Source organism: Centropristis striata, chromosome 10 (genome assembly GCF_030273125.1).
Source record: "Centropristis striata isolate RG_2023a ecotype Rhode Island chromosome 10, C.striata_1.0, whole genome shotgun sequence".
NCBI classification, from domain to species: domain Eukaryota; kingdom Metazoa; phylum Chordata; class Actinopteri; order Perciformes; family Serranidae; genus Centropristis; species Centropristis striata.
In genome coordinates, this window is record NC_081526.1 from 21,541,675 (window position 1) to 21,565,629 (window position 23,955).

The 23,955-nt window shown below is 39.5% G+C and overlaps 1 protein-coding gene across 1 annotated transcript in view; it reads right to left on the bottom strand.

Annotated features, from left to right (window-relative positions):
• Positions 1-23,955, bottom strand: part of LOC131979570 (aryl hydrocarbon receptor-like) — a 44,274-nt gene that overhangs the window by 16,778 nt on the left and 3,541 nt on the right. The window contains exon 2 of the mRNA XM_059343604.1: positions 22,796-22,983. Coding sequence (XP_059199587.1) covers positions 22,796-22,983 — 188 coding nt within the window. The remainder of the gene's footprint in view (positions 1-22,795; positions 22,984-23,955) is intronic.

Genomic DNA, 23,955 nt, shown 5'->3' on the forward strand with positions numbered 1-23,955 from the left:
AGACGAGGTGACGGTTCCTTCAGGCGTCACTATATTTGCACATTATTGCTGGCTCAGCTCAGCTCAGCTCAGCTCAGCTCCCCCTCTCTCTCCCATCCACTGTCACCACTCCCCCTGCTCCTCCCCCCCACTCCCCATCCAGTCCCTCATTGGCTAGTGGTCCCAGCTGTTCTCATCCTAATGGGATTCTCCTTTTTTCCCAGTGTGACATCCTAACTTTTTTTTCTTCCCTCCCTCCATCCATCCAGCTCTGGTGCTCAAGGCGTGTCAAGTGGTTATCAGGCTGGTGGGTTAAAGACTCAGAGGGGCAACTCATCATTTAGAGACACTGGGCCTCATTCATGAAACGTGAGCAGAACGAATTTGTGTGTAAACCGTTCGCAGACGGAAATTTACGTGCATCTCCGCATTCATCAATATTTTAGTAGCTCCGATCTTTTCGTAGCTACTAACAAAATCTACACATGCTGCTGACCACACGTAGTGCTTGTGTAAATTTAGAAAAGCATATAAATAATGCTCGTCACTGTTGGAAATTACAATTTTAATTCATAATGCGTTCTGTTATGTACACAATACGCAGATGCCTTTGAAACATGTGATATAAACATGACAAACGATTAAAAATATAACATATTTAGTTAAATTAGTTGGCAATTGGCGGGATTAAGATTCAGATTAAACTCATAATTGTGAATTATCTATGTAAATTGACTCAATAGATTACGCGTTATTTTCTACATGTTAAATGATGATAATAAAAATATAGGCTAATAATAAAATCACAAAAAGGATGTAAACCATTACCATATCTGGATCAATTCTAATTAAACCTCCCACAGTATAAAAGGCCCTCAGTCCTAGTTAATGGTAACCATGGCTGAACTTGCACTTCTACATGATTTGGAGCAAGGCACTATTTGGAGATTGATTAGTCGTTTCAGACTACCGAGACCAATTCTGTTGCATTTATGCAACATTATGGAGCCTAATCTGACGAGGCCAACAAAACGCAGCCATGCCATCCCTGCACACCTACAAGTGCTATCTGTGCTTGGCTTCCTAGCCACAGGGACGTTCCAGCGGGAGATAGGTGACAGGTCCGGCATTTCGCAACCATCCATGAGCCGCATCCTGCCTGCAGTTCTCAGAGGTATCATTAAATTAATGCCAGAGTATATCCAATTTCCATATGGCGCACAACGGCAGACAGAAGTAATGCAGGGGTTCAGTGCAGTTGCAAACATGCCAGGTGTTATCGGTGCCATAGACTGCACACACGTACGCATCATATATGGACTTACCCTTCTATATCCATAGGGGATAGGGGTTACCCACTGACGCCGTGGCTTATGACCCCACTGGACAGCCCGCAGACACCACAGGAGCTGTCACACCACTACTAACAGATGAAAATAAAATTTTTTTTTGGACTCCACTTCTCCCAAAATAATTTCAATCTCCGCTTCGGAAAAATTATTTTTTCTTTCTCGTTCTTTTTTTCTTTGTGCCATGACTGACAGGTCGACAGGATGCCTCTACACACCTCCTTATATGGTGGTCATTAGCAATTCATGGGCGGGGTTCATGCTAATTGCTGATTACCGGGAGCGCGCTGCCACCTTACGATGGATTGGCATTCATGATCATACACACGTGTTTACGATCAGATCTGAGTTTCCCACGGCGTTCATGAATCCGGAGTAGGTTTTTAGTAGCGTAGGCTTTTATGTGCAAATCTACGCACAAATCTACTAAAGTTTCATGAATGAGGCCCAGTGATGGCAATGTGGGATAAGTTCCAGCTCAAAAATGATGTGAATTTTTAACCCTTTAAAATCATTATGAGCCTCAAAAACCCCACATCGGTCAAGCCCTATGAAGTATAGAACAGTTTAAATGAAAGGGAAAACTCTGCGCGTTGCACAGCATTGAGTTTGGCAGCAGTGACTTTCTCAGTACGAGCCTCCTGCATCCTAGGGTCTCTGACCACTAGTGGCACTGCAGAGCAATCTTCAGCAGCTGCTGTGTGTCACGTGTTCCACCAGCATGCATCCAAGGATGCAAACGCAGCCACAAGGCTGGAGATGACATGACACTATTGCTGCAGACTGCATGCAGAAATAAGGACAGGAGAATTGGATGTTAATGTCTTAAATTTTTCTGTTAAAGCTGTTTTAAGGACATTCTTACTAACTGAAATCATCTAATCAGTTCCTTACTAAGAGATCAGAAGAGTAAGAAAAAGAGAACTTCTTTATTCACTCTCTTGATATGTTTGGGAAATAGTTGAGTCTGTGTGTATGATCTCTTGACCTGTTTGCTTTTCTACCAGCATTTCACACAAGAGAAACTATTCAAAGCCTGGATGTGTCCCAGGAAACAGGTTTTCTGAATTATCTGGAAAATTGTTCAGAGAAATCTAATGTACAGTTACATCAGTGTGTGTTGAAGGGGATTCCAGATAACTCAGGAAAGCTTCTTCTTGGAATAAATCCCTGAACGTCGGATCATCCTCTGTGTTCTCTGGTAAATAAACACACAGACCATGTGGAACACATGACAGCACTCTTTTTACACCGTTTACCAAATCTGACGATTAAAAAAGAAGACAAACGTGTGCAGGTTTCAAAATAGCAATTTCTACTTGTTAGGCCACAACAATGCACATAAGTGCATCATAAACAATATTCATGGAAGCTTTAAATAATAAACAAAACCAAGCTTGAAATACAAAAGACACTGCAGACACTCAAAATGCCATTGAGGGTTGGGTGATAATTGGCATATGAAGACGTCCACAGTGAAACATTATGCTGGCACACAAAACCCACAACAGGGGCTTCAATATCCACTAATAAGAATCATCATCATCTTATTCATTCTTTTATCAGAAAGAATGCATTACATAGAGGGTAAAAATAAGTGGGTTCTTCGAGGTTTTTATTAGTTTAAATTAATTATCTTCTATTTATCCACTTCTACTTGATCCACTGATGTGACAGCCTGAGTGTTGCACTTCTGAAATCAGTCTGTGCAGCATTAAATTATTTTTTTATTTTTTTTAAAGTTATTACTTTTAAAGCACTAAATAAACACACAACCAGTTGTGGGTGTGGATGGGGCGGGGTTTTTAAATCACGTTGCTGGGCTCAGTGGTCGATGACTGTCAAAGATTACTCAATTACCTGTCACCACAAAGTAAAAAGGTAAACTATTTAGTAACACATTAGCATGATTTCTGATAAGATGCCAACTCAGTGCATTTAATTAATTATATGTTGTATTAGTTGCAGCTAAATTATGTCTACTCTTTGAATACCTGCTTAATTCAGTTTCTCTGCTGTGATAATCTGCTGCTCTCTTTGGGGACTGTTGGTCAGAATAAAAAACAATGATGATGAAATCACTTTGGTCTCCAGCTGACAACAGATTATCAGTTGATTAACGATAATGAACTGTTAGCTGCAGCTGATTTCATCATAATTAATTGTTATTTCTTTAACGTGAGACAATGAGCGGCGGTGATGTCATGAGAAAGAGAGCAGTGGTCAGCCACATTAATCTCTGACCCCTGCAGGAGCACCGTGCTGCGACCCGTGATGACCTCTGACCCTGAGGGTGATGTATGACATGATTGGGTGACTGAGTTCTGGGTCAGATCTTTTGTTGTCTGCAAAGGGGGTTAAACTAGGAGTCCATCTGAGGGGCGGGGCGCTGTGAGGAGTGTCAGCACAGACACTGGAGAGCATATGGGCTTTGTGTGGGGAGTCTGAGGTGGACTGGACCTTCACACGAGGCACAGCTTTGGTTGGACACCCCTGACCCTGTTCCCATACGGACACCTTAGATCGACTTCTCGAGGGCCGCTGAGAACAATGTGTGACATAATCTAACGTATCAGCAAGGAGATGGCGTGAGAAAAGCATCACATATGCTGGATATGTCAGAGTGTGCCGATCTGTTCCACAAAGAGACACAGGAGCTGTTCACAACATGCTAAAAATGTTGATGAAATGGCTCCAAGGATGCTTGGAAAACAAAGAATATATAAATATGGTATACTCATAACCTTCTGGTTGCTTTGTATATAATGTCATGACAATATTCACAGTTTAATTACAGCCAGGTTTCTTTGTTGTTGCACTCTCCCTTTGTTTGCTCTCTGCCTCCCTGATTATATGCAAGACAAGTGCTGAAACTGAAATCAATTAACCATATTAATAATAAATGTATCAAGCAAAAAGAAAAATGTTTGCTGGTTTCAGCTTCTGAAATGTTAAAATTTGCTGTTCCTCAATAAATATTGCAAATATATCATTTTGGAGTTTTGCACTGTTGGGTGCTGTAGGTGTTTGAGCATTTGAACATTGAGAACTGAGAAAATGCACTTTGCTGCCCAAATGCTAAACAAAAAAATAGTTTAGTGTATTTGCACATATAAATGTATATGGAAGATAAAGAAATCAAGAAAAAGTTTCAATATTGTGCAGGAGAGGTTATAACTCAAAAAAGGCTTATCAAGATGCCTCCCTCATTAAATGAAAAAGATAGAAAAAAAGATTGCATGACAAAAACATAAAACAATGTAAAGGTTGTTCTTTAGTAAAACCTATTATACCATATTTTGTGTCATAAAAGCCCAGCGGCAGTTGCTCTTTGAATGCTAGAAATTTTTTTTCCACAGTAGCAGTTGAATTATGTATATTTGGCTGTGCAAATTAATTAATTGTTTTTGTAAAAAAAAAAAACACAACACATGAAGAGTAAACTGTGTGCTAGTGAGGGGTCAGCAGATCTGGTTTTGTGTCTTGATCACAAAATCACAAATTATTTAATGATCATTAAGTCAAAAGCTTTTCTTGCGATTATAATAAAAATATTTGCGCAACTCTGACGTAATAAGCAGCAGCTTTATGACAGAAATACATGTTTAAACTAACTAAGGTACACAAACAGGCATATTATAAGTCTCTAAAACTTTATTGCACTATGTTGTATCTGTAATTTGGCTGCTTTAGACTTTCACAGTCTCACCATCAATCACTGAAACATTATGAGACATTCAGTTTGGTTGCAGCTGCAGCTTTAATAACTAAAGGTCAAGATCAAAGAGTTTTGTCTTCTCTAGAAAACAAAAGTTATTATATCTTGATCATGTTCCTGAGGGAAGGGTTGCAGTATTACGATCACATAAAAAATAGTGCACCAACATGCACAGTGCTCTCTGTTCATGTGTGTTTCTTCTCCAAATGAGCACTCCATTTCATCAGCATGTGTGTGTGTGTGTGTGTGTTGTGGCTGCACCGTGTTTGTACTTTGAAACATCAGAGAGCTCAGGTACGCAGCAGCAGCGTCAGTGGCGTAAGCCAGCCAGAAGAAGTGGGCCAACACAACGCCTCTTGAATGGCCAGGAGGAGGACAAAGAGCAGATCTCGTTATCAGGCTTCAGTGGGCACAAGTGTACATAATGAAAAATTTACATTCCCACTGCCTTCACATACATGTGGCGTAACAGCGCCTCACCCAGAGGCGTTTCACTGAACTGATGAACAGCTTGGCTTCCCCAAACATGCTTATCTCTGCATAATGGAGATCAAGAATGATCTGACAACAAACCATAAACATAACACAGTAAAAAAAGAAAACTTGAAAAAAAGTAAAAAGTCTGGCAGCGAAAGTTGCCAAAATACTGTAAAAAAAGTTATTTTACAGATAATTTCTTAAAAAAACAACAACCTGTATTTAAAAATACAGTATATATCTTGAGAATTACTTTCTGACGTTTTTTTACGAGTACTTTAAAAAAAAAAATTCAGATTGAATTTAAACACAATTATTATCATTGAATAATACCATAACAGAAAATGTCCCATCATATTAATTGACAGCTTCCAACTTCCATATAATGGATATTTAAATATTTGTAATAAAATTAATTAACTTTTTTATGGCATTTTCACTTAATGTAGAAAAAAACAAGAAAAACCCTATAAAATAATACACTACATTTCTGAAAACATAACTTACTTAATTCACTTTGTTTTGCACGATAAGTTTGATTTTTCTACTTAAACTTGATTGGTTTTCTCTGAAACCTCTCATGTTGGAGCCATGACAGAGGACAAAACATGCAGCTCTCAGTATCAAATGTTTTCTTCTTTAAAGTCTTGACAGTTGCTGAAACAAGGGGAACTGTAGACTCCACCTCACATGAAGTGACCTGTTATTGTTGCAGTGATGGAGAGGAGGACTCTTCTGGAGACAGTGCTGGTCTCCCTCTCTTTGGGCCCCATGCTGACCCTCAGCTAACATATCTGCTCCACTATTTGACAGATTGGGCCTGACAAACAGGCAGTGACCCTGAAAATCAGACATCATACTTCAGCTGCCTCTGGAGACATGTTTTTATTGCATGGTGTCTTTAGAAAGTGGTGATGCAGCTGGAACCAAGAGGTTTATTATAATATGCACCAGACTCTGCAGAAAGGTGCAGTCTAATCCACAATAATTTATACTTAATCATGGGACCAACATTTCATGAGAAAACTAAAAGAGTTTTTGCTTGTGAAGTGTTTAGCTTGCTGCGACAGGCAAATTCTATGTTTCTACATCTCGACACTTACAGAACATCAGTTCAAAAGTCCAAGTTCCACCTGGAAATCTTTGCCAATGCATCATTTGTTCTCCGTTAGCATTTGGAGCGCTCACAACAGTCCAGCCCATAAAGCTGGCACCATTAATATAACACAACAAAGAATTTTGAGCTTCAATAACTACCCTCATCTTTTAGATTTTTTTTTTTCAACTTTATTACCTTCATTTGGAAATGAACAGGCAATAAACATTACAACACAAGATGGGCTCCACTCATCATAGTTACAATCTTAAGGCTTCATTGGTTATACAGATGTTTGCAGATTTAATAGGTAAAACTTGAAAAGAAAAAAATATTAAAATCCTAAAAGTTTAGGTGGTGAGGGTACAGATATTCAGTAACTCGTACCCATTGCCTCTTAAAGGTATGCATTTTAAACTGTAGCATGGCAGTCATGTATTCCATCATGTGAACTTGCTTCAGCTTCTGTAGCCACATGTCAATTGTTAGAGAGTCTGGTTTCATCCAGTTAACAATATCTTTTAGATTTTTTAAATAGTAAAATGTGGATCTTGGTTAAATAAAGAATATGTTGACTTAAAGCATGCTCTTACTGAAATCTAACCAAAACAACGATTTCCTGCCAGATGTCAGGGTTTCCCAGTTGAACTTTAAGATTTCCAACCAAAATAAAAACATGGCTTACCATAATGAGCGGAAGAAACAATGTTGAAATTTTATGTTCCTGCAAACTACAGATACATTGTATCTCTACATTTTTAACCAGAAACTTTTCAAACTGCTGCAACCTGTTCTCACTGTGACACGTGAGGACCCCTGCTCTAAACATGATGCATCATGTGTACTTGACAACTGCAAAAAGGGTTTTTAATGTGACGATCACTTTGAAAGCACTGCAAAAACACTTTGGATCAGGTTATGCAACAAAAGTACATGGTTATGATTAGGTCAAAAGAACAGGGGCAGGCTTTAAAAACACTACTGCCAGACAAAACTACCAAACTGCCATCCAACTATGACGGACCTGCGTGGCTTTTGACATCACATTGCTTCGTCACTGGACAAAAAACCTATTTCAGATCAACATATCTGTTGTTTGCCTCTTTTACTGGGTACTGGGCTGATTTAACTCAGCATCCTCCTTGTATACAGTATATAAATAAAATAGAACAGGTAAGAAGTCAAGATTGATGGATTTGCCCCAAGGTTACAACTTTAAGTCTCAAACTTTGAGAGGCGTTGAACCTTTTCCAGTCGGATGCCAGAAAGTTCAGAGTTGTCTGGAATGCAGCTCTACGATGACCTGAACCAAGATACTTGGGTTTATGGGATGCATGACAAAAACCGAATACTCTGGTGTCACTCCTGCACTTTAAATGTCAACCCTCCGCACTTTTTGGATGGAAAATATTGTAAAATTAACATAATCCAGGCAGGATTTTAGGTTCTTCCTTGAATATAAATGTACATTACATTACATTACATTACATGTCATTTGGCAGATGCTTTTGTCCAAAGTGACTTCCAATAAGTCGCATTTACATAATAAATGTAATTTTTGGAGACATGACTGCACAGACCTGCAAAACCAAATGAAGTCCAGTTGTTAACACTTTGAAAAAGACAAATTGTTCTGTCCTGGGACGGTGACCCAGAGGCCAGTTTGGCTCCGGTCCCGGCCTTCATCATGGAGCCTCCAGCATAAAGCTTACTGACACCACTCCACAGAGAGCCAGACCTGCCGGGTTTATCTCACAGAGGGTTTTAGTTTGCTGGAAGCTCAGTCCCAAAAAACATTTAGCTCACTGCAAATATTTATCAAATATTTGTCCACTTTCAAATCGTCCCATCATGCTATTTACAACGGGATTAGCGGGGATGTTCTGTGCTTGTGTTGCTTTAATTTCCTGCCCAATCCCTACATGCCGTCCTGGCGTCTCTCCAGGCCGTTGTTACGAGCTGCCGTTTATCCTTGATAACAAAAAAAAACCCAAACACATGCCGCTGCCAAAAAGAGACTTAACAAAGTGTCTGCAACCAATCACAGGACAGCTTCGGGATAAAGCGTTACTTAACACCAGAGAGCTGCTTTTAAAAAAACCAACACAGAGTAACACTTTCTCTTCAGTCAATTATTTTTAGAGCGATGTAGTTGTGCAGACTTGAGTAAGCTCTTACAAGCTCTCGCTGCAGCTTTACAAAGAGTTAGTATTTGCCGTGGTTTTATGCAATATCATTACTTAATCAACTAATCAAAACTATAAACTGAAATATAACACAATATCTATAAGTCACTGGTTCCTTTCCACAGTGAGTGACTGTTCAGTGCGTATAGTACTCAGCATTAACGTGTTTGTTTACACCACACATTGCATGTCTCTGTTATCAGGTCACATGGGACAACAATAGCAGGAGTCTGAATCATGAAACAGAGCTATATTTGGACAGCATTAACCCAGCGTAAGCCTGCAGCAGGGGGGAGGAGGGGGGGGACAGGGACCCGTGGTGTTGGACATCCTCTAACTCTGCTGTGTTAATGCTGATGATTAGAGGACACGCCCCACACACACACACGGCCCGCTCTGGTTACATATGGAGTGAGGTGGAAGAGCTGCAGTTTGTTTTGGATCCGTGCCAGGACCGATTGAGAGCGTGGGCGGCGACGAGAGAAATACTGAATTACTTTTACTTTCACGGCTGAGGAGGTCGACGAGTCATTTGTGGCCAAACACATCACACTTCATCTCTCTGTTTACTGTCTGCTGAGCTCATCCTCCTCTTCACTAGTGACTTTCTCATGTAGACACAGTATTTAAGATTCTTCGAACTAGCCGCCATCAAAGCACAATGATCTAAATATAAAACATATTCTGGTTTCTTTAATACTTTTTCGTTTGTCGTTTATCATTGTTTTGGTGTCTTTAATATGAATCTACAATTGAGAAGATATAATAAAAATAAGGAAAACCACTGAAAGAGAAGGTGTGTCCAAACTTTTGACAGGTACTGTATTGACATATATTCTATGCATTTTTTCCTATTATTAATGTTTATGCTCTAGTCTTTGCTTCTTTTACAAAAATGCAGATGCAGAAAGCAAATAGTGAACTGGATCAGTATCTCTACATCCTGATTTCTCTCATTTTTCATTTCTAAAACCACAATATAATTATATTTTCTGAAAATGCATACCTGTATTTGAAAAATTATAACTTATTTCAAGTAGGCTGTACAACATAAAGTCCACAGTTTTTCCCCTTTACAAAATTAAAACAAGAAACTCTTACATGAAAGGGCTCAACACCAACTTTTAAAAGTGTCTTCCAGTAGAGGTTTAGCGACCTGTATAAATATATCAATTTAATGATCAACAATCCAGTATCATTGATGCAAAGTGGAAATATACCTATACTTATTGCGTCTTTAAGATAGGCCTTTAGACAGACTGACAGGTTTGTGAGGGGAGAGAGAAAAAGGAAGGAGTTTTACTTTATATGGTATGAAGAAAGCTCTAGACAAATAACAAGATGTTCTTACAACAACAGGGTTTCTGCTATACTCATTTAGTAGCCTGCTCACTGCTATTGTATGTCCACTGCTACAGAATAGGGGATTGTTTTATTTTTTTTAATCTGTAGAAGGGACCACAGCGGGAGACTCCACCAAACAGTCTTACGCTCTCTCGCGGCAGGGATGAGTGTATGGGACACTGCCAGGACGTCAAACAATTGAGATGTCATGACAACCATAACAGCGCAAGCACTCTGTTAGCATTACTGGAGTTTCTGAGTGAGGTTCGACTGCCTGTTAGAGAGGATAGCTAGCTAATGTTACTGGAAGAGAACAAAGCACACTGCTGTCATTCAGCCTACACTTATTTTCCTGGTGCATGTATTTCCTAAGCGTTAGGCCTACGGGAAGAACGCGTTAGACCCACCTTCAAAATAAAAACAAAACAAAACACTTAACAAGATCTCTTGAATTTTTTACAATTCAAATTGAATTTGTGTCAATACAGAGAGAGTAAAGTACCAACAAAATTCTATAGGGTAGCAGGACCTTTTTTAAAAAGTAAAGCCAAGTAAACTCATGATTCAAAACCAGGCTGAAGCGTACCAAGAACTGATTTTATAACAAATATACAAATCTCTGAAAAGGGTCTCTCAGACATCACAACATCACACCAGAAACGCATTGATTAAAAAAATGATAAATGGTTTTAATAAAAATGATAAATGAAAAATCCCGACAGTGTAACCTGCATCAGCTTCTTTTAGCATCACACGTTCATCAGGAAGTCTAAAGTCGCAGCTCTCTGAATCATTCCGCTGCACTCAGGTGTTAATCTGTACACTAACATGTTAGCAGCTAATCAGGAAGTGCAGGTCAGGACCAGAGGAACAACTCTGGATGCAGATCAGTGGTGACAAATGGCGTGCTGAATGTGAGTGTGCAAGCATGTGTGTGTGTGTGTGTGTGTGTGTGTGTGTGTGTGTTCTCTTTTTACAATATTGTCTCATGCAGCAATCAACAGAACAATCAAAACAGAACTGAATTCAACAAGGAAACTTATGTTTTACCTATTTGTGCTGTTAGGTTGTTTTCTTGATGATCATTTGCATTAGATAGCAAGTTAAAATCACTTCTGGAAAAACTTTACTTGAATACATTGTCTGCTACTTCCATTTAATTTCAGATGCAATTATTGTATTTTTACTCTGCTACATTTAGTATTTACAGTAATAGCCAACAAAAGAATCATGAGAGAAGATAAAACTACTCTGCAGTACATAAAGTAACTAAAACAAGCTCCACATTTATCAGCTGAAACATTTAAGTAATGAACATAATCATGAATAAATTATAATGCAATAACATTTCACACAGGCCATTCTGCATAACGACTGCTGTTACTTTTGGTATCATATAATTTTATGCAAATAATTTTGCACTCATGGAATTTGGATGTTTTGGACCATTGGAAGCAAAAAACCCTTGTACTTCTTCACCACTGTTCAGTAGTGCTGTTACCAATCATAAGTTTAAAATGCATCAGAATGTATTAAATTCATGCAGTATCTAATACAAGATCCTAATCTGCATTAAGCATATAAAAGATTTGTTATCATGTGACAAAACAAAATCACAAAAGCCACAACGTTCAACCTTCAACAATAAGCACCACTTCACTTCTGCACAGCAGTGATTATATTTCTGCAGGAGGGACAGCAGCAGAGTGAATGTGTGTGTCAGCACGTACACACTCTTAAAGTACAGTACACTGCATGCATACAGTATGTGTGTGAGTGTGTTTGTGTGTTAATTATTCTAGCAGTGTGTGAATGGCAGCAAGTAAATATAGAACGTTTCAACTCCTTCACCCTCTGAACACTGCAGTAAATGAACACGCGATGCACACATACCACCCCCACATCCACTAACATACACATGGATGCACGCAACATACACACAGCCACACATATAGAGGCTGAACATGAACACGCGGTCACTAATGCAGGGGGAAAGCACGCACCCTCTGCTGCTTTCGTGTCTCCCGAGGTTTCTCGATCACATGGTTGCATATTTGCTTATGAGGAGCAATGCAGAGAGGTGGAAGAGGAGGAGGTGAGGAGGGATGGGATTTGGGTGGGGTAGCGTGGGGGGGGGGGGGGGGGGGGGGGGGGGTGTCACCCCTGATTACCAGGTTTTCCCTTTGGTGGCCTGCATTCCTCGCTGTGTTGTATCGTGATCAGTGGAGCTGGGGGGATGGGGGTTAAGCCCTGTAGGGGAAGGACGGAGAGAAGGACGGGCAGAGCGAGGGAGGGAGGGAGGCAGGCAGGGTCGTCATGAAGGGATGACCCACTGCTGATCATGTAGCCCATTTAGCTCTGCCTTTCAATTGTGTGCAGATAGATAATCTACAGGAAGGAGGGGGAGGGGGCGGTGGCATTCCAAATAACAAATCAGCGCGCTCGTTTAGACCAAAACAGAGATAGGTATCATGACATGTCACAAGACTTTCACAACAGCTTACATAACCACTCCTGCAGCAGCAACAGCAGCAGCCGCAGCAGCAGCAGCAGCAGCAGCAGCAGCTTCATGCTATAGAAACGATGTCAGACCGCAGAGTTTTCCAGCTGTGTGCCAGTTCTATGCGTGCCGTGTCACTGCAGCGATGTATGCACATTAATTTCATTAAAACTGAGTTATTTGGCCTGGTTTCTGTCAGACATGAGGCCTGTAGCAACATGCTCATGTGCAAATTAACTTGAATTGATTGACATTCAGTACTTCCCCAAAACCCTTCTGACAAAACAGTCGAGTGAAGGGAAACATGCTGCCTCTTTAGTGTGTTTTCTATTAGATTCGTCCACAGTGACCGTGTTCAACAAAGTGAACAACAAAGCCACGTTCTCCTTGGATCAGAACAGTGTTTTACATAATTTATTTTCTATATTCATGTCCTGATCCAGCGGGAGTTGCATAATGCGTGTGCTGAGCAGGTCCATGTTTGCCGTCTCTCTATTAATGGAAGACATTTTAAGCCGGTCCTTTTACAATAGATATAATGGTCCACCGTATGGAAACTTGTAAAAAATTAATTTCTCCTCTAGTGCTGCTGACAGGCCGTATAAAACAAAAGAATAAAACGTGCAGTGTGGTCGATTGGGGGACTAATATTTTCAGGAAGAAGAAAATAAGCATCAATCATTTATCAAAAAACATAGAAAAATGTTATATATGTAAAATATGTAAGAGTTGAGGAAAGAATAGGATAATAAAAATGTCCATTTAGATTTAATAGGAACATTAGTCTTTTTCTCTCCTCACATTTTTCTTGACTAACATTACAACTTTATGCTGCTAACAAATGTTAAAATTTAGGTAGAACTGCTGTTTAAAACTCTTGCTCCTAAAATTGACTCTGTTAAAAATTAAAATATGCTCAAGCTGCTTTGCAGGGATGGAAAAAAAAAACCTCCCCAATGCTACAATAACTGATTTTAGGGGCCATGTTAGCACAGCAATTACTTAATTAAATTCATATGATATTAATATCCAGCAGACACAGAGCAACATTAAGTTGTTTTACAGCCTGTTATCCCCTTAAAAACGTCAGTATAGGCTGTGAAAAACAGGCAGCTAAAAAAAAAAGCTATATTTACATATTTCAGTGTCGGCTGCAATGTGTCCGGCGCCATCTTGCTGACGTAGTAGTAGTTTAAAAGGCAGATTTCCGCGGTGGTGGATGGGGAAAACAAAAGTAGATGCTTTTTAACTTAAGTTACGTTGTTTACGTAAGTTAGGTGAGTCCTGTTTTTGAACGCTTTTTTTTAATGTAACTTGCGGTGGTCACATGACCCTTTTAACTACTTCACTTCAGGCATTTATGTAAATTTATTTCTTGTTGAAACAGTCTTTTAGAATGCCTTACCAGGAAGTTTTTTGCCCTAAACCTATAGGTCAGTGGTTTTATAACATAAATCCACAGAAACTGCAGCCTTTTAACAACCCATAGTGTGTGACGTGTGTGCTATTTTTAGAACGCGCCGCTGTACCGCGAGCCATGAAGCTCGAGCTGCGATATGTACATATGGTCGTAATTTTTGGTACTGACACACGACCTCTTCTGTCGTTTAGATTGGGTGCACACACTTGGAACATTTAACACAATTATACCTACAGGACATTTTAAAACCATGATTACATACTACTCTACTGAATGTAACTGTTTCAACTGTTGTTGACTTTTGCCAGATTTTTTGTTTGTTTTGTTCTTAACTTCTTTGTATGTTTTTATGGTTTGTTGTAATTGTACCCTCAACATAATTGAAAATGAGGGCTTGCCCTCAATGATTTCTTGAGATTAAATAAAGATTAAATAAATGAACCTGTAAATGAATTTCTCTTTGTAAATGTGTCATGTTTTATGTCATGTTCAACTTTGTCTAGTAGTTATGTTCAGAAGTAGTTATTGTAACACAAACTTTTTTATCTGTTTTCCTAAACTTAACCAACTAGTTTGGTTAAATGTTTTAGGTGCCTAAAACATTTATTTGTGATCACAGTGTTAACTGAATGATTATAAAAGTGATCGTCAAGCATTTCGAAACAGCATTTCACAGAGTTAAATCAAACCTGGATAGTTCGTAAAGCCTGATGTCCACGGGGCGCGGAACGGCTGCGCCGCGGTCACCATTACTGATCGATGTGACTCTAATCAATGGGACCATTTCCACCGGGCGTGGTTTGCCACTATACGAGAGACATCTTTCACATTAAGCACACTTCTTTATATATATTCAGCTACAAATATTAGTGCAGCTTTGATATAAACTGTGCTGAACTTCGATCTCCTGCAGGATTCACTACTACAACCTAATAATGTATGTGGACATCAAACCCATAGTGTAAATCAGTAAAAAAAAGTTGTACCCTTATTAAAGTATTCAACATACTTTTCATTGAGATTCTGTCAGAATCTGAATCAACTGTTGAATCGTCCCACAGCAGCCTGCAGCGCTAACAAACAGCAAACAACAGTGCAGAGAATCACTCTGCAGTTACAGGGATTATTTCTTCTAATCTCCATCTATATTTACAATAGAGCTGCAGTTCACTTTAACAACAGGCATGCTGCGATAACAACAACAAAAATCACAGGATTAATGATAATTCTATAGTGCTGCATGTTTAAACTGTGATCTAAGAACTACAGTGTTCTGTGAAGCTCTGAGCAGCACAGTAACCATCTGACATGCAGCGAGCAGAGAGCTGGTTATGCAACAGTGGTCACGTGACGCCAGGTTTGATTCTTGCAGCCTGCTTCGAAAAAATTCAGGCAACGTTTCCAGAAAAACAAGAGAAGATGAAGAAGGGATCGGGTGTGAATGAGGGCAGCCAGGAAAAGGAAAAGGGACAATCAAGGCGTTTGGCTGCAGGCAATGATGACTCTTCCAAGAAACCCAGCAGAGCCCTTATTGGCTTAGTTGTGTCATCCAGGATCTCATCAGGGTTTTTTCAATGTAAACACTGTACCCATTCTCTCACTGTGCAGAACAACTGCTCATCAGCTGGAATTAACAATTCAGAGACAACAGTAAAGGCGTACTGTAGGCCATGCTTTCAGTGCTGGGGGATATTTACTACTTCAATTTCTTTTACTTTCACACTACAGACAAAATGAAAGTGAAAAACAAATTGTTTGTGGCCAGTGCAGAGAGTGGATGGAAAGTCTTATAGGATATACACAAATTTATGCAAAACATGATGAGACCCTTGTTGAAGCAGCTTTCAGCAGAAGAGACCATTTACAGAAGAAGAGAAAGAAGACATTTCTGCAGTGTATGTACTTTCAATGAGTGGTGAAGACATTTGTTCAGTGCCTGAATTTAGAGACAAACTTAATTGACCCTTTGCTAAGTCCTGGCCACAGCTCTGACCAGAGTCAGACAACTTCACGGCTCTGCTCCATAGACTAGTGCAACTGTTTCAGTTTTTCTTCATTTTCAGGCTAGTTTTCTGCATTTCAAGTTTATCATGATTACAGTTTTTCTCAGTCGCTTTGGTGCATTTCTCACATCACTATTTACATTTTCACAACAGTTAATGCCTTTCTCAAAACAATTAGTACAAACTGCAAAATGGATAGCTCATTCCTCAAAAGCAAGTATTCATGTCAATGAAAGTGTCAGTGTCATCAAGATGAAAAGTCCTGACACCATGTTTATAAACAAGATAGTCAAATGTCTCTGTCATGTTTTCATTATGACAGTTTACTCTGTAAATGTTTTCCAATGCAAAAAAGTCAGATCTTGGTGACATTACCTTAAAAAGCTCAAGACAGCACTATATACTATTTGCACAGCCATTTGAAAAGTACAGTAAAGTTACACATTGCTGTATTTAGTGTGTGAAAAAATACACCCTTATTTACAACAAACATAAATCCCCTTTTGGAAGAACTGTGCACAACTGTAAACAATATTGCAGTACATATTGGAAATGAACATACAACATACATAATACTGAAAATCATTCATGCACATCCAGACATTCTTCTCTGTCTGGCCACATAGTTTCCTCTACATCACAAACAATATCATCTTTTGCAATGCAGCGAAGAAAGTATCTCCTTGAGTGGTTTCTGCTGTGATGTCATCACATGTCATCCCCTTCCTCCCTGCATCCTCACCCCTCTTACACGAGGCTGACCTTCCATTTCTGTGTCACAGTATTGTAGAAATGGTCCACAATATGTCCTGCTTGGTTCATATGTGCTTGTAAAGTGGGGGGTTATGGGATTCAGCTCTGAGTGATAGTAGAGAAGTGGCTCATCATTGGTTGCAACTAATGCTTCACACACCCCTTCTCATCAGTGAAAGCTGAGATTCAACTGAGAGAAATTGTTTAATTTAGGACATTTTTAGGAGAAAAAATAAAAAATGTATACAATTTGCTTGACACATTTTGACAACTAGTTCAACATTTTTGTATGTAATGACTCAAGCTAAGACATGAAGTTTTGTATGGAATGACTATTCAGCATTCACAAGTATTGTTATCTTTGACTGACATGACATAAGCAAATAATAAAGTTATAAAACAGCAGAGAGTTGTATGAAAGCAATTGATGCATGTCCAAAAACATTTGTAATTTGTTGTATGGAATGAGAAACTGCTACTATAATGAGCACAAATGACTAAATGTTGTGGAGGTTGTTGTGCAAATGTTAATAGTGATGTGAGAAATGAACCAAAGCAACTGGGAAAAACTGTAAAAGGTTGTGTCTAGTTCATGTGTGATAGTGAGATTTATAATCTGGCGAGGTTAGAAGATTTGTTTCAGACCTTTGGAGCTAACATCAGCAGAGTGCAGCACATAAATCGCCAATCAGCAATCCTAATAATACAAAGGATCCCTACAGTGATCGACCTTTTTGTTAAAGAGTGAAATTCAGTCACTGTTTGACTGGAAACATCAGCTATATTGCATTTCCTAAACACACCAGACTCCACTGTGTCATGAAAAAACTGCAGAACCAAAATAAAACTTGCAAAGGTGTTAATTAAGGGTTTATTTTAAACCAATAAGATTTGGTGATTGTTGGAACAGTAGAAAAACTAACCAACGTAGTTTTATTTTTTTTGTTATTTGTTTTAATTAGCGTTTTTGTCGATAAGTATCATATGTTTCATAGCAATTGCCTCGGTATTTGCAGGTGGCCAGGCCAGTAGGGCATATTTTATTTTAAAAAAAACATTATTATAATTAATTTTTAAAAAGAGGTATAACTGGGATGTCTTGATGACTTTGCCAAAATAAAAGCAATAAAAGCAACAGCTCACTCACACGAAACTAAGCCCCTTAGCTGTGATATAATCACAACATATAAACTATAGATAGATAGATAGATAGATAGATAGATAGATAGATAGATAGGTAGGTAGGTAGGTAGGTAGGTAGGTAGACAGACAGACAGACAGACAGACAGACAGACAGACAGACAGACAGACAGACAGACAGACAGACAGACAGACAGACAGATAGATAGATAGATAGATAGATAGATAGATAGATAGATAGATAGATAGACAGACAATCAGACAGACAGACAGAGGGAAGAGAGGGAAGATCAGGGTATCTTCCAGATAATTAGAAAATGAAATATCCAAACGTAATGTTATACATGTCCACTCAAGGTTGAGCTACAGCTCTCTGCAGCAGAGTCTGACACCAACTGGCTCACTGACCCCACATGTGGATAAAGAGGAGAGAGCAGACTAATGCTAACAAGCATGTCAGTGATTCTCCACACTGAATTATCTGCTACAATACCAACCCTGCTGGAAACGCTGCATGTGACCTTTCAGTGCAGAACTCTCCCAGTAATGGGGTGTAAAGCTTTCAGCCCAAAGTGTAAATCTTGCAGGATATGTTGCTGTTGACAGTTGCACGTCAGAGGAAAAACAGTCAGCCTTAAAACCAGGAGATGCAGCACCTCCAGGGACACAAAATGACTCACAGACAAATTTCCATATTCAGCTCGCCAGCTTCTGCAGCTCTGTTGTCACGCATGAAGCATAAATGATCCAAACGGCAGACAACAGCTGTGAAGATGGTTCTTATGGCTGAGAGCTGCCTCACACCCAGAGTGGGGTGATCCTAGCGTTATCGGTTTTAGGAGAGTTAACACCCCTCTCCTCAGACTGGCTGAGAGGGACGAGCCCATTGTAGCTCCTGACAATAACAAAGATAGCAGCTGGGCTGGATAATACTGTCAGGCAGATTAACGTGGCTCTGCCGGGGCTTTGTTCAACTCCTGCAACATATTCAGTTACACGCACAGCCATGACTGGGACTGTTTGGGCACAACAAACTTCAAACAAACCTGAAAAGACTTAATCCAGGAGGAAAACCCTAACTCTCCACAGTACAAATTAATTCTAATGCATTTTAATACTTCATTGTGAGCCTCAATTAGTGCTAAATTATTCTTCTAAACATTCAATCAGGAAGTTTAATTCAATCACAATCTCAAGGTGCAATTACAGTGAAATTCAATCCTGCAAGTTCCTTCAATTTGTGCATTAAAAGAGTTTAAATGGAAAAGGAATAGTAAAATATATGTGTATGATTTGGGGATTGGGGTGTCATCAGAAGAAGGCAGTGACCTAGTTTAGGATCCTGGTGGCCCAAGAATAAAAGCTCTTTCAGGGCCTCTCATGCCCATATGATGTTTTTTGTTGTTGCTTTTTTGCCTTTATGAAAAATAAAAAAAGAGAGAAGGCTGTGGCATGCAAAAAGGTTCCACAGACCATACACTGTAACCATTTGGCTTCTTCTCAACCACAACAGGTAGAAAAAAAGCTGTTATCTGGGTGTTTGGGATCTTTAAAATGGTTTACTTATTTACTGTTAATTATATATGGTATACCATATATATATATATATATATATATATATATATATATATATATATATATATATATATATATATATATATATATGCACAGTATACCATATATATACCGTATTTCCTCAAATAGTAGCCGGGGCTTCTATTAATAAAAAATCAGTTTGGACGGACAGACTTTGACATAACACCGGTAAAGAGGCCAGCTTTTATTTACTAAAAATTGTTTTTACACCCGGTTACTAAATGAGGCCGGTCATTAATAGGGGCCCGGCTTTATATATATATATATATATAATGTGACAATGTCATAGACGTGTGGTAAAGGTATCTAAACATTATCCCTGTTAGAAAAAAAGCTCCGTTTTGCCCCCCTACTGTAGTGTTTACATTGCATACACTGCTACACCTCAAACCTGCAATCATGGTTTCAGATGTTGATCATTTCTCACCAGTTTCTGATAATTTTCCCACTGGAACTGTTTCATTGCAGAAAGTGCAGCTACAGTGTCGTAGCTACATGCTTAGATTTCGAAAACCTGTAATCTTGGTTGTCCCTGCTGCTCATTACTCCACAATTTTCCTGCCAGAAGATGTTTGAGAGTTTTGTTTTTTGCATGTAACTTTTAGTGTTGACTGTTTGCAGTAAGTTCTTCGATACTCTGTTATAATTTGGTTGTAATGACGGTTGTACAGAGACGACGAGAGCAAAGACTCCAAAACACTGAGCAATCAGAGTGGATGGGGCTTACCATGATCTAGTAGAAACCTAGTATGAAATATAAGCATTTTTTGGCTTTTTTGCTATTATGATAAGTGTAAAATTTAGTGGCAGACTGTAAATGTGGAGGGATAGAGGGCTGTTGGATGCAAAAAGGTCCTACGATCAGAATCAACCGGGGGACATTAGGGGTTTGTTACCAAGGTTCTGCCTCCTTGCTTCATTTTGGCCGTGCCTTGTGCAAGGCAGGGTAAATCACAACCTACTGTATGTCCACTCAAACAGAGGCCAGGGTTGAAACAATGGCAGCACTCCCAGAATGAGAACTAATCATGGCTGTGCAGACCACCCACTCTCAGAAGCCTCTGATGAGCAGGATTCACGCTGTTTACATACAACAATTATGGCTGACCGCAGAGCAATGGGCCCTCGGGGGCCCCGGAGCTTTCTCTCTCTGTGGAGCTGCTTTCTTACTGTAAGAGCCCTGAGCTCGTTAATTACTTAGAGACTGTCCAGGAAGTAGGCTAATGCAGTTAGACAAGAGGGCTCGTCTATAGGCTACACTTTGACCTATTGGTACTGAAATCCATTATCAATAATTCACACTGACAGGCCGAGTGGCCAGCGAATACTTCCATATGTTATGGAGTGGGAATAATAAACAGCTTGATAGCTCTTAAAGGATAATAATAGAAATTAGTCAGAAGAAAAGAACGTTTCAGAAGCACAGAAGGCTTCTTTCTTGAAGGTTTCTTCAGGGGCATCCAAAGCTTAGATATGTGCACAACATATGAACCAAGCAGCTTACACACACACACACACACACACACAATGAATAAATAACACACATTTCCGCCCAAAACCACACTCATATCGCCGGTGCTGTATCCTGTCCGTCTCACCCCAAACAGCCATCTCAAAAAGCCGCTGCCTTAAACAAACATTGCCCTGCCTCCATTTCATAAATTCTTTAAACTCCAGGGTTTCTCTTAATTATTCATGCTTCAAGAGCATCCGTCGGCCGCATTGCAGCATTCTCTTTGAAAGATCGCCGCCTAAAATAACAATGTCTTCACTCTGCATAGTAGAGAAGACTGTACACATCCATCCATGGCATGCAACTCCTTTTCTATGCTTTGGCATACAGTTTTAAAAGCTCCTTATCCTCGAATATGTGATGTCACACACACATACATAGACACGGCTCTCAATGAAATATTGAGGGCCTTTCCCTGGGATGAAATCATCTGAATAAGGCGGTGGCTGGTTGCTCTTCTCTTGCTGTGGTGGTCTCTGGTTTGATGAGATGAGCCGTGAGATGTGGGGAAACACATCCAGCACAAATACAGAGCAGCTCAGCTTGTTGTGACATTCTGGTAATGGTCGGAGGGACCCAAAGCAATAACTGAGGGCATTTAGGAGCAGCCGCTCGCTTTAAACTGTTCCCTGCTGTCTGAATTTAGCACCCAAACACACAACTCTGTTATGATGCTACAGAGCTGCTGAAAAGAAACATTTTGGGGAAGTCTTTATTTGATCAATTTTGATTCCATCCCTGTGTGTTCGGTTGAGAGATTAGTCCAAGTCTGGGCTGGTTTATAGACTGTAAGAGAGAGGAAACTGCTGTTCTTTTCCATCCGTCAATCAGTGAGCTGGCTGATCTCAAGGTGGAAAGAAACATTTCAAGATAAGACATGGCTCAAATCTGCCCTTTCCAAGTGCCCTTCTATTATTTTCAGCCATAATAACCTTTTAGAATATTGTAATTCTAGTGGTCTGATAGACTTTGGCACCTTCTCTTGGCTTTGTTGTCAGGCCTTTAAACAAATAACCCAAATACCCACAAATGCAGATGTGGACACACTTCCTTACAGATGGTGAAATTCTGATTCAATGTGGAAAATCCTTCAGAAAAGTTGCTATTCCAGCATTGACAATAACCTACACTGCAAAGAAATGCTAAAAGGGAGACAGACATCCCCCAAAAAAGGGAATAATCGGGACAATAAATCCAAGATGTTGCCAATAGTTTATCTTTCTGGACCCAAAGGCTCATGGCTGCAGCCAACTCAAGTTCATGTTTATGTAGCAAGCCAGAGCCTTGAATCCCAGTCTGTCATCTCATAAGGCTGAAAGGCCCACAAGTTTACGAAGAACTGGAACAGAATCTGTAAGTCTAGCTAGGCTAGCAGTTTCCCACTTCTCTCAGCGAGCTAAGCTAAGCATGTTGCAGACCTCTCTGTGCTCGACTCATTCAGGAGCTCATTAATTTCACATTGATCTTCTCTGAGTTTCATGGCACACAAGAGGATTTCCTAAAACTGTGGCACTAATTGGAAAACAGGTTTATGTGACAGACATGATCAATGCTTCCATGTGACTGCTCTTATGCAAAAAGAGTCAATCTGATACCAAACATAGCATGATGTTAGACATCGTAAATGAGCAGTGTTCCGGCTTTGTGACACTAAGAACCATTCCTGTTTTATGCCAAGCAATAATGATTCAATTTCACATTTTCTTGAGCAGTAAACTCACCAGAGAAGAAGTTCTTGGCTCGCAGGTAGCTCACACTCAGGCGAAGGATGGACAGTTTGTCCAGACTGGCGGTGACCTCCTCGGGGAAAGGCAGCAGGCTGGCCAACCGCTCCAGCTCCCCGTTCAACCGGTCTCGATGCCGTTTGGACGGGTTGGACTTGGCCCCTTCAGCTGGAGCCTGCTTCACCCTGAAAAACAGAAGAAACACAACATAATCATCACAATTCATTCAGTGTCTGGGGGTGCTCCGCCTAAATGTTGTTGTCAAACACCTGAGTTCCTGCATTCTGGTGGATATTTTTGCACCAAATTGTGCCTTTTCTGCATCAATTTATGGTGGAAATGTCCCGGCACGCCCTACTACAACCACGCAAAGTTGCTTTATCTTCTGTCCGTTTTATGGAGAATTGCAACTATTAGAGCTGCAATGATTAGTCACTTGAACAATTTGTCGATTGAAGAAAAGTAACCACCAACTGTTTTGATAATCGATTGATTGTTTAAATAATTTTTCATACAGATATGGCAGAAAATGCTGTGTCAACTTGTTAAATATGGAGATGTTCCCCTTTTTTCTGTTATATCTCTCATGGTTTCATTGTGGAAATTAAAATAAAATTCCATTGATGGTTTTTACACACAGGACCTTTAGACATACAGTAGTGGAGAGATGTCAGTGCCAGGGGGATTCAGTGTCATGAGTCCAAATTTTGGGGATGCCTTACACATATTTCTATCATAGTTCTGTTACAAAAGTACATTATAGAACATTTTAAAGTTTTTGTAAACTTGTTGCATACTTTTGTTACAGGCACTTTCCATAATATTTTTTTTAAAGTAATTTGTTTGAGTTGGGTAAAGTAGATTGCAAGCTACAACCTGATTTTCCTTAATACGTCTAATATATTTCTAAAACATTCACATAAATTACATATAAGCAGATCTCCCCAAAACAATAGTTGTAGTTACACACGACCAAGAACAGCTCATTTATGTGTTGGGGTATTTTTAGTCCTACTACACCTTTAAATATTGTGGTTATTGCTCATTTTGATGAAAATCAGGTTGTAGCTTCAGTCTTCCTCTGATGACTTATTGACACGGAAACAATCAATCTGTGGATATCATTTCAACTTTACTGAACACAAAAAGTTTACTTT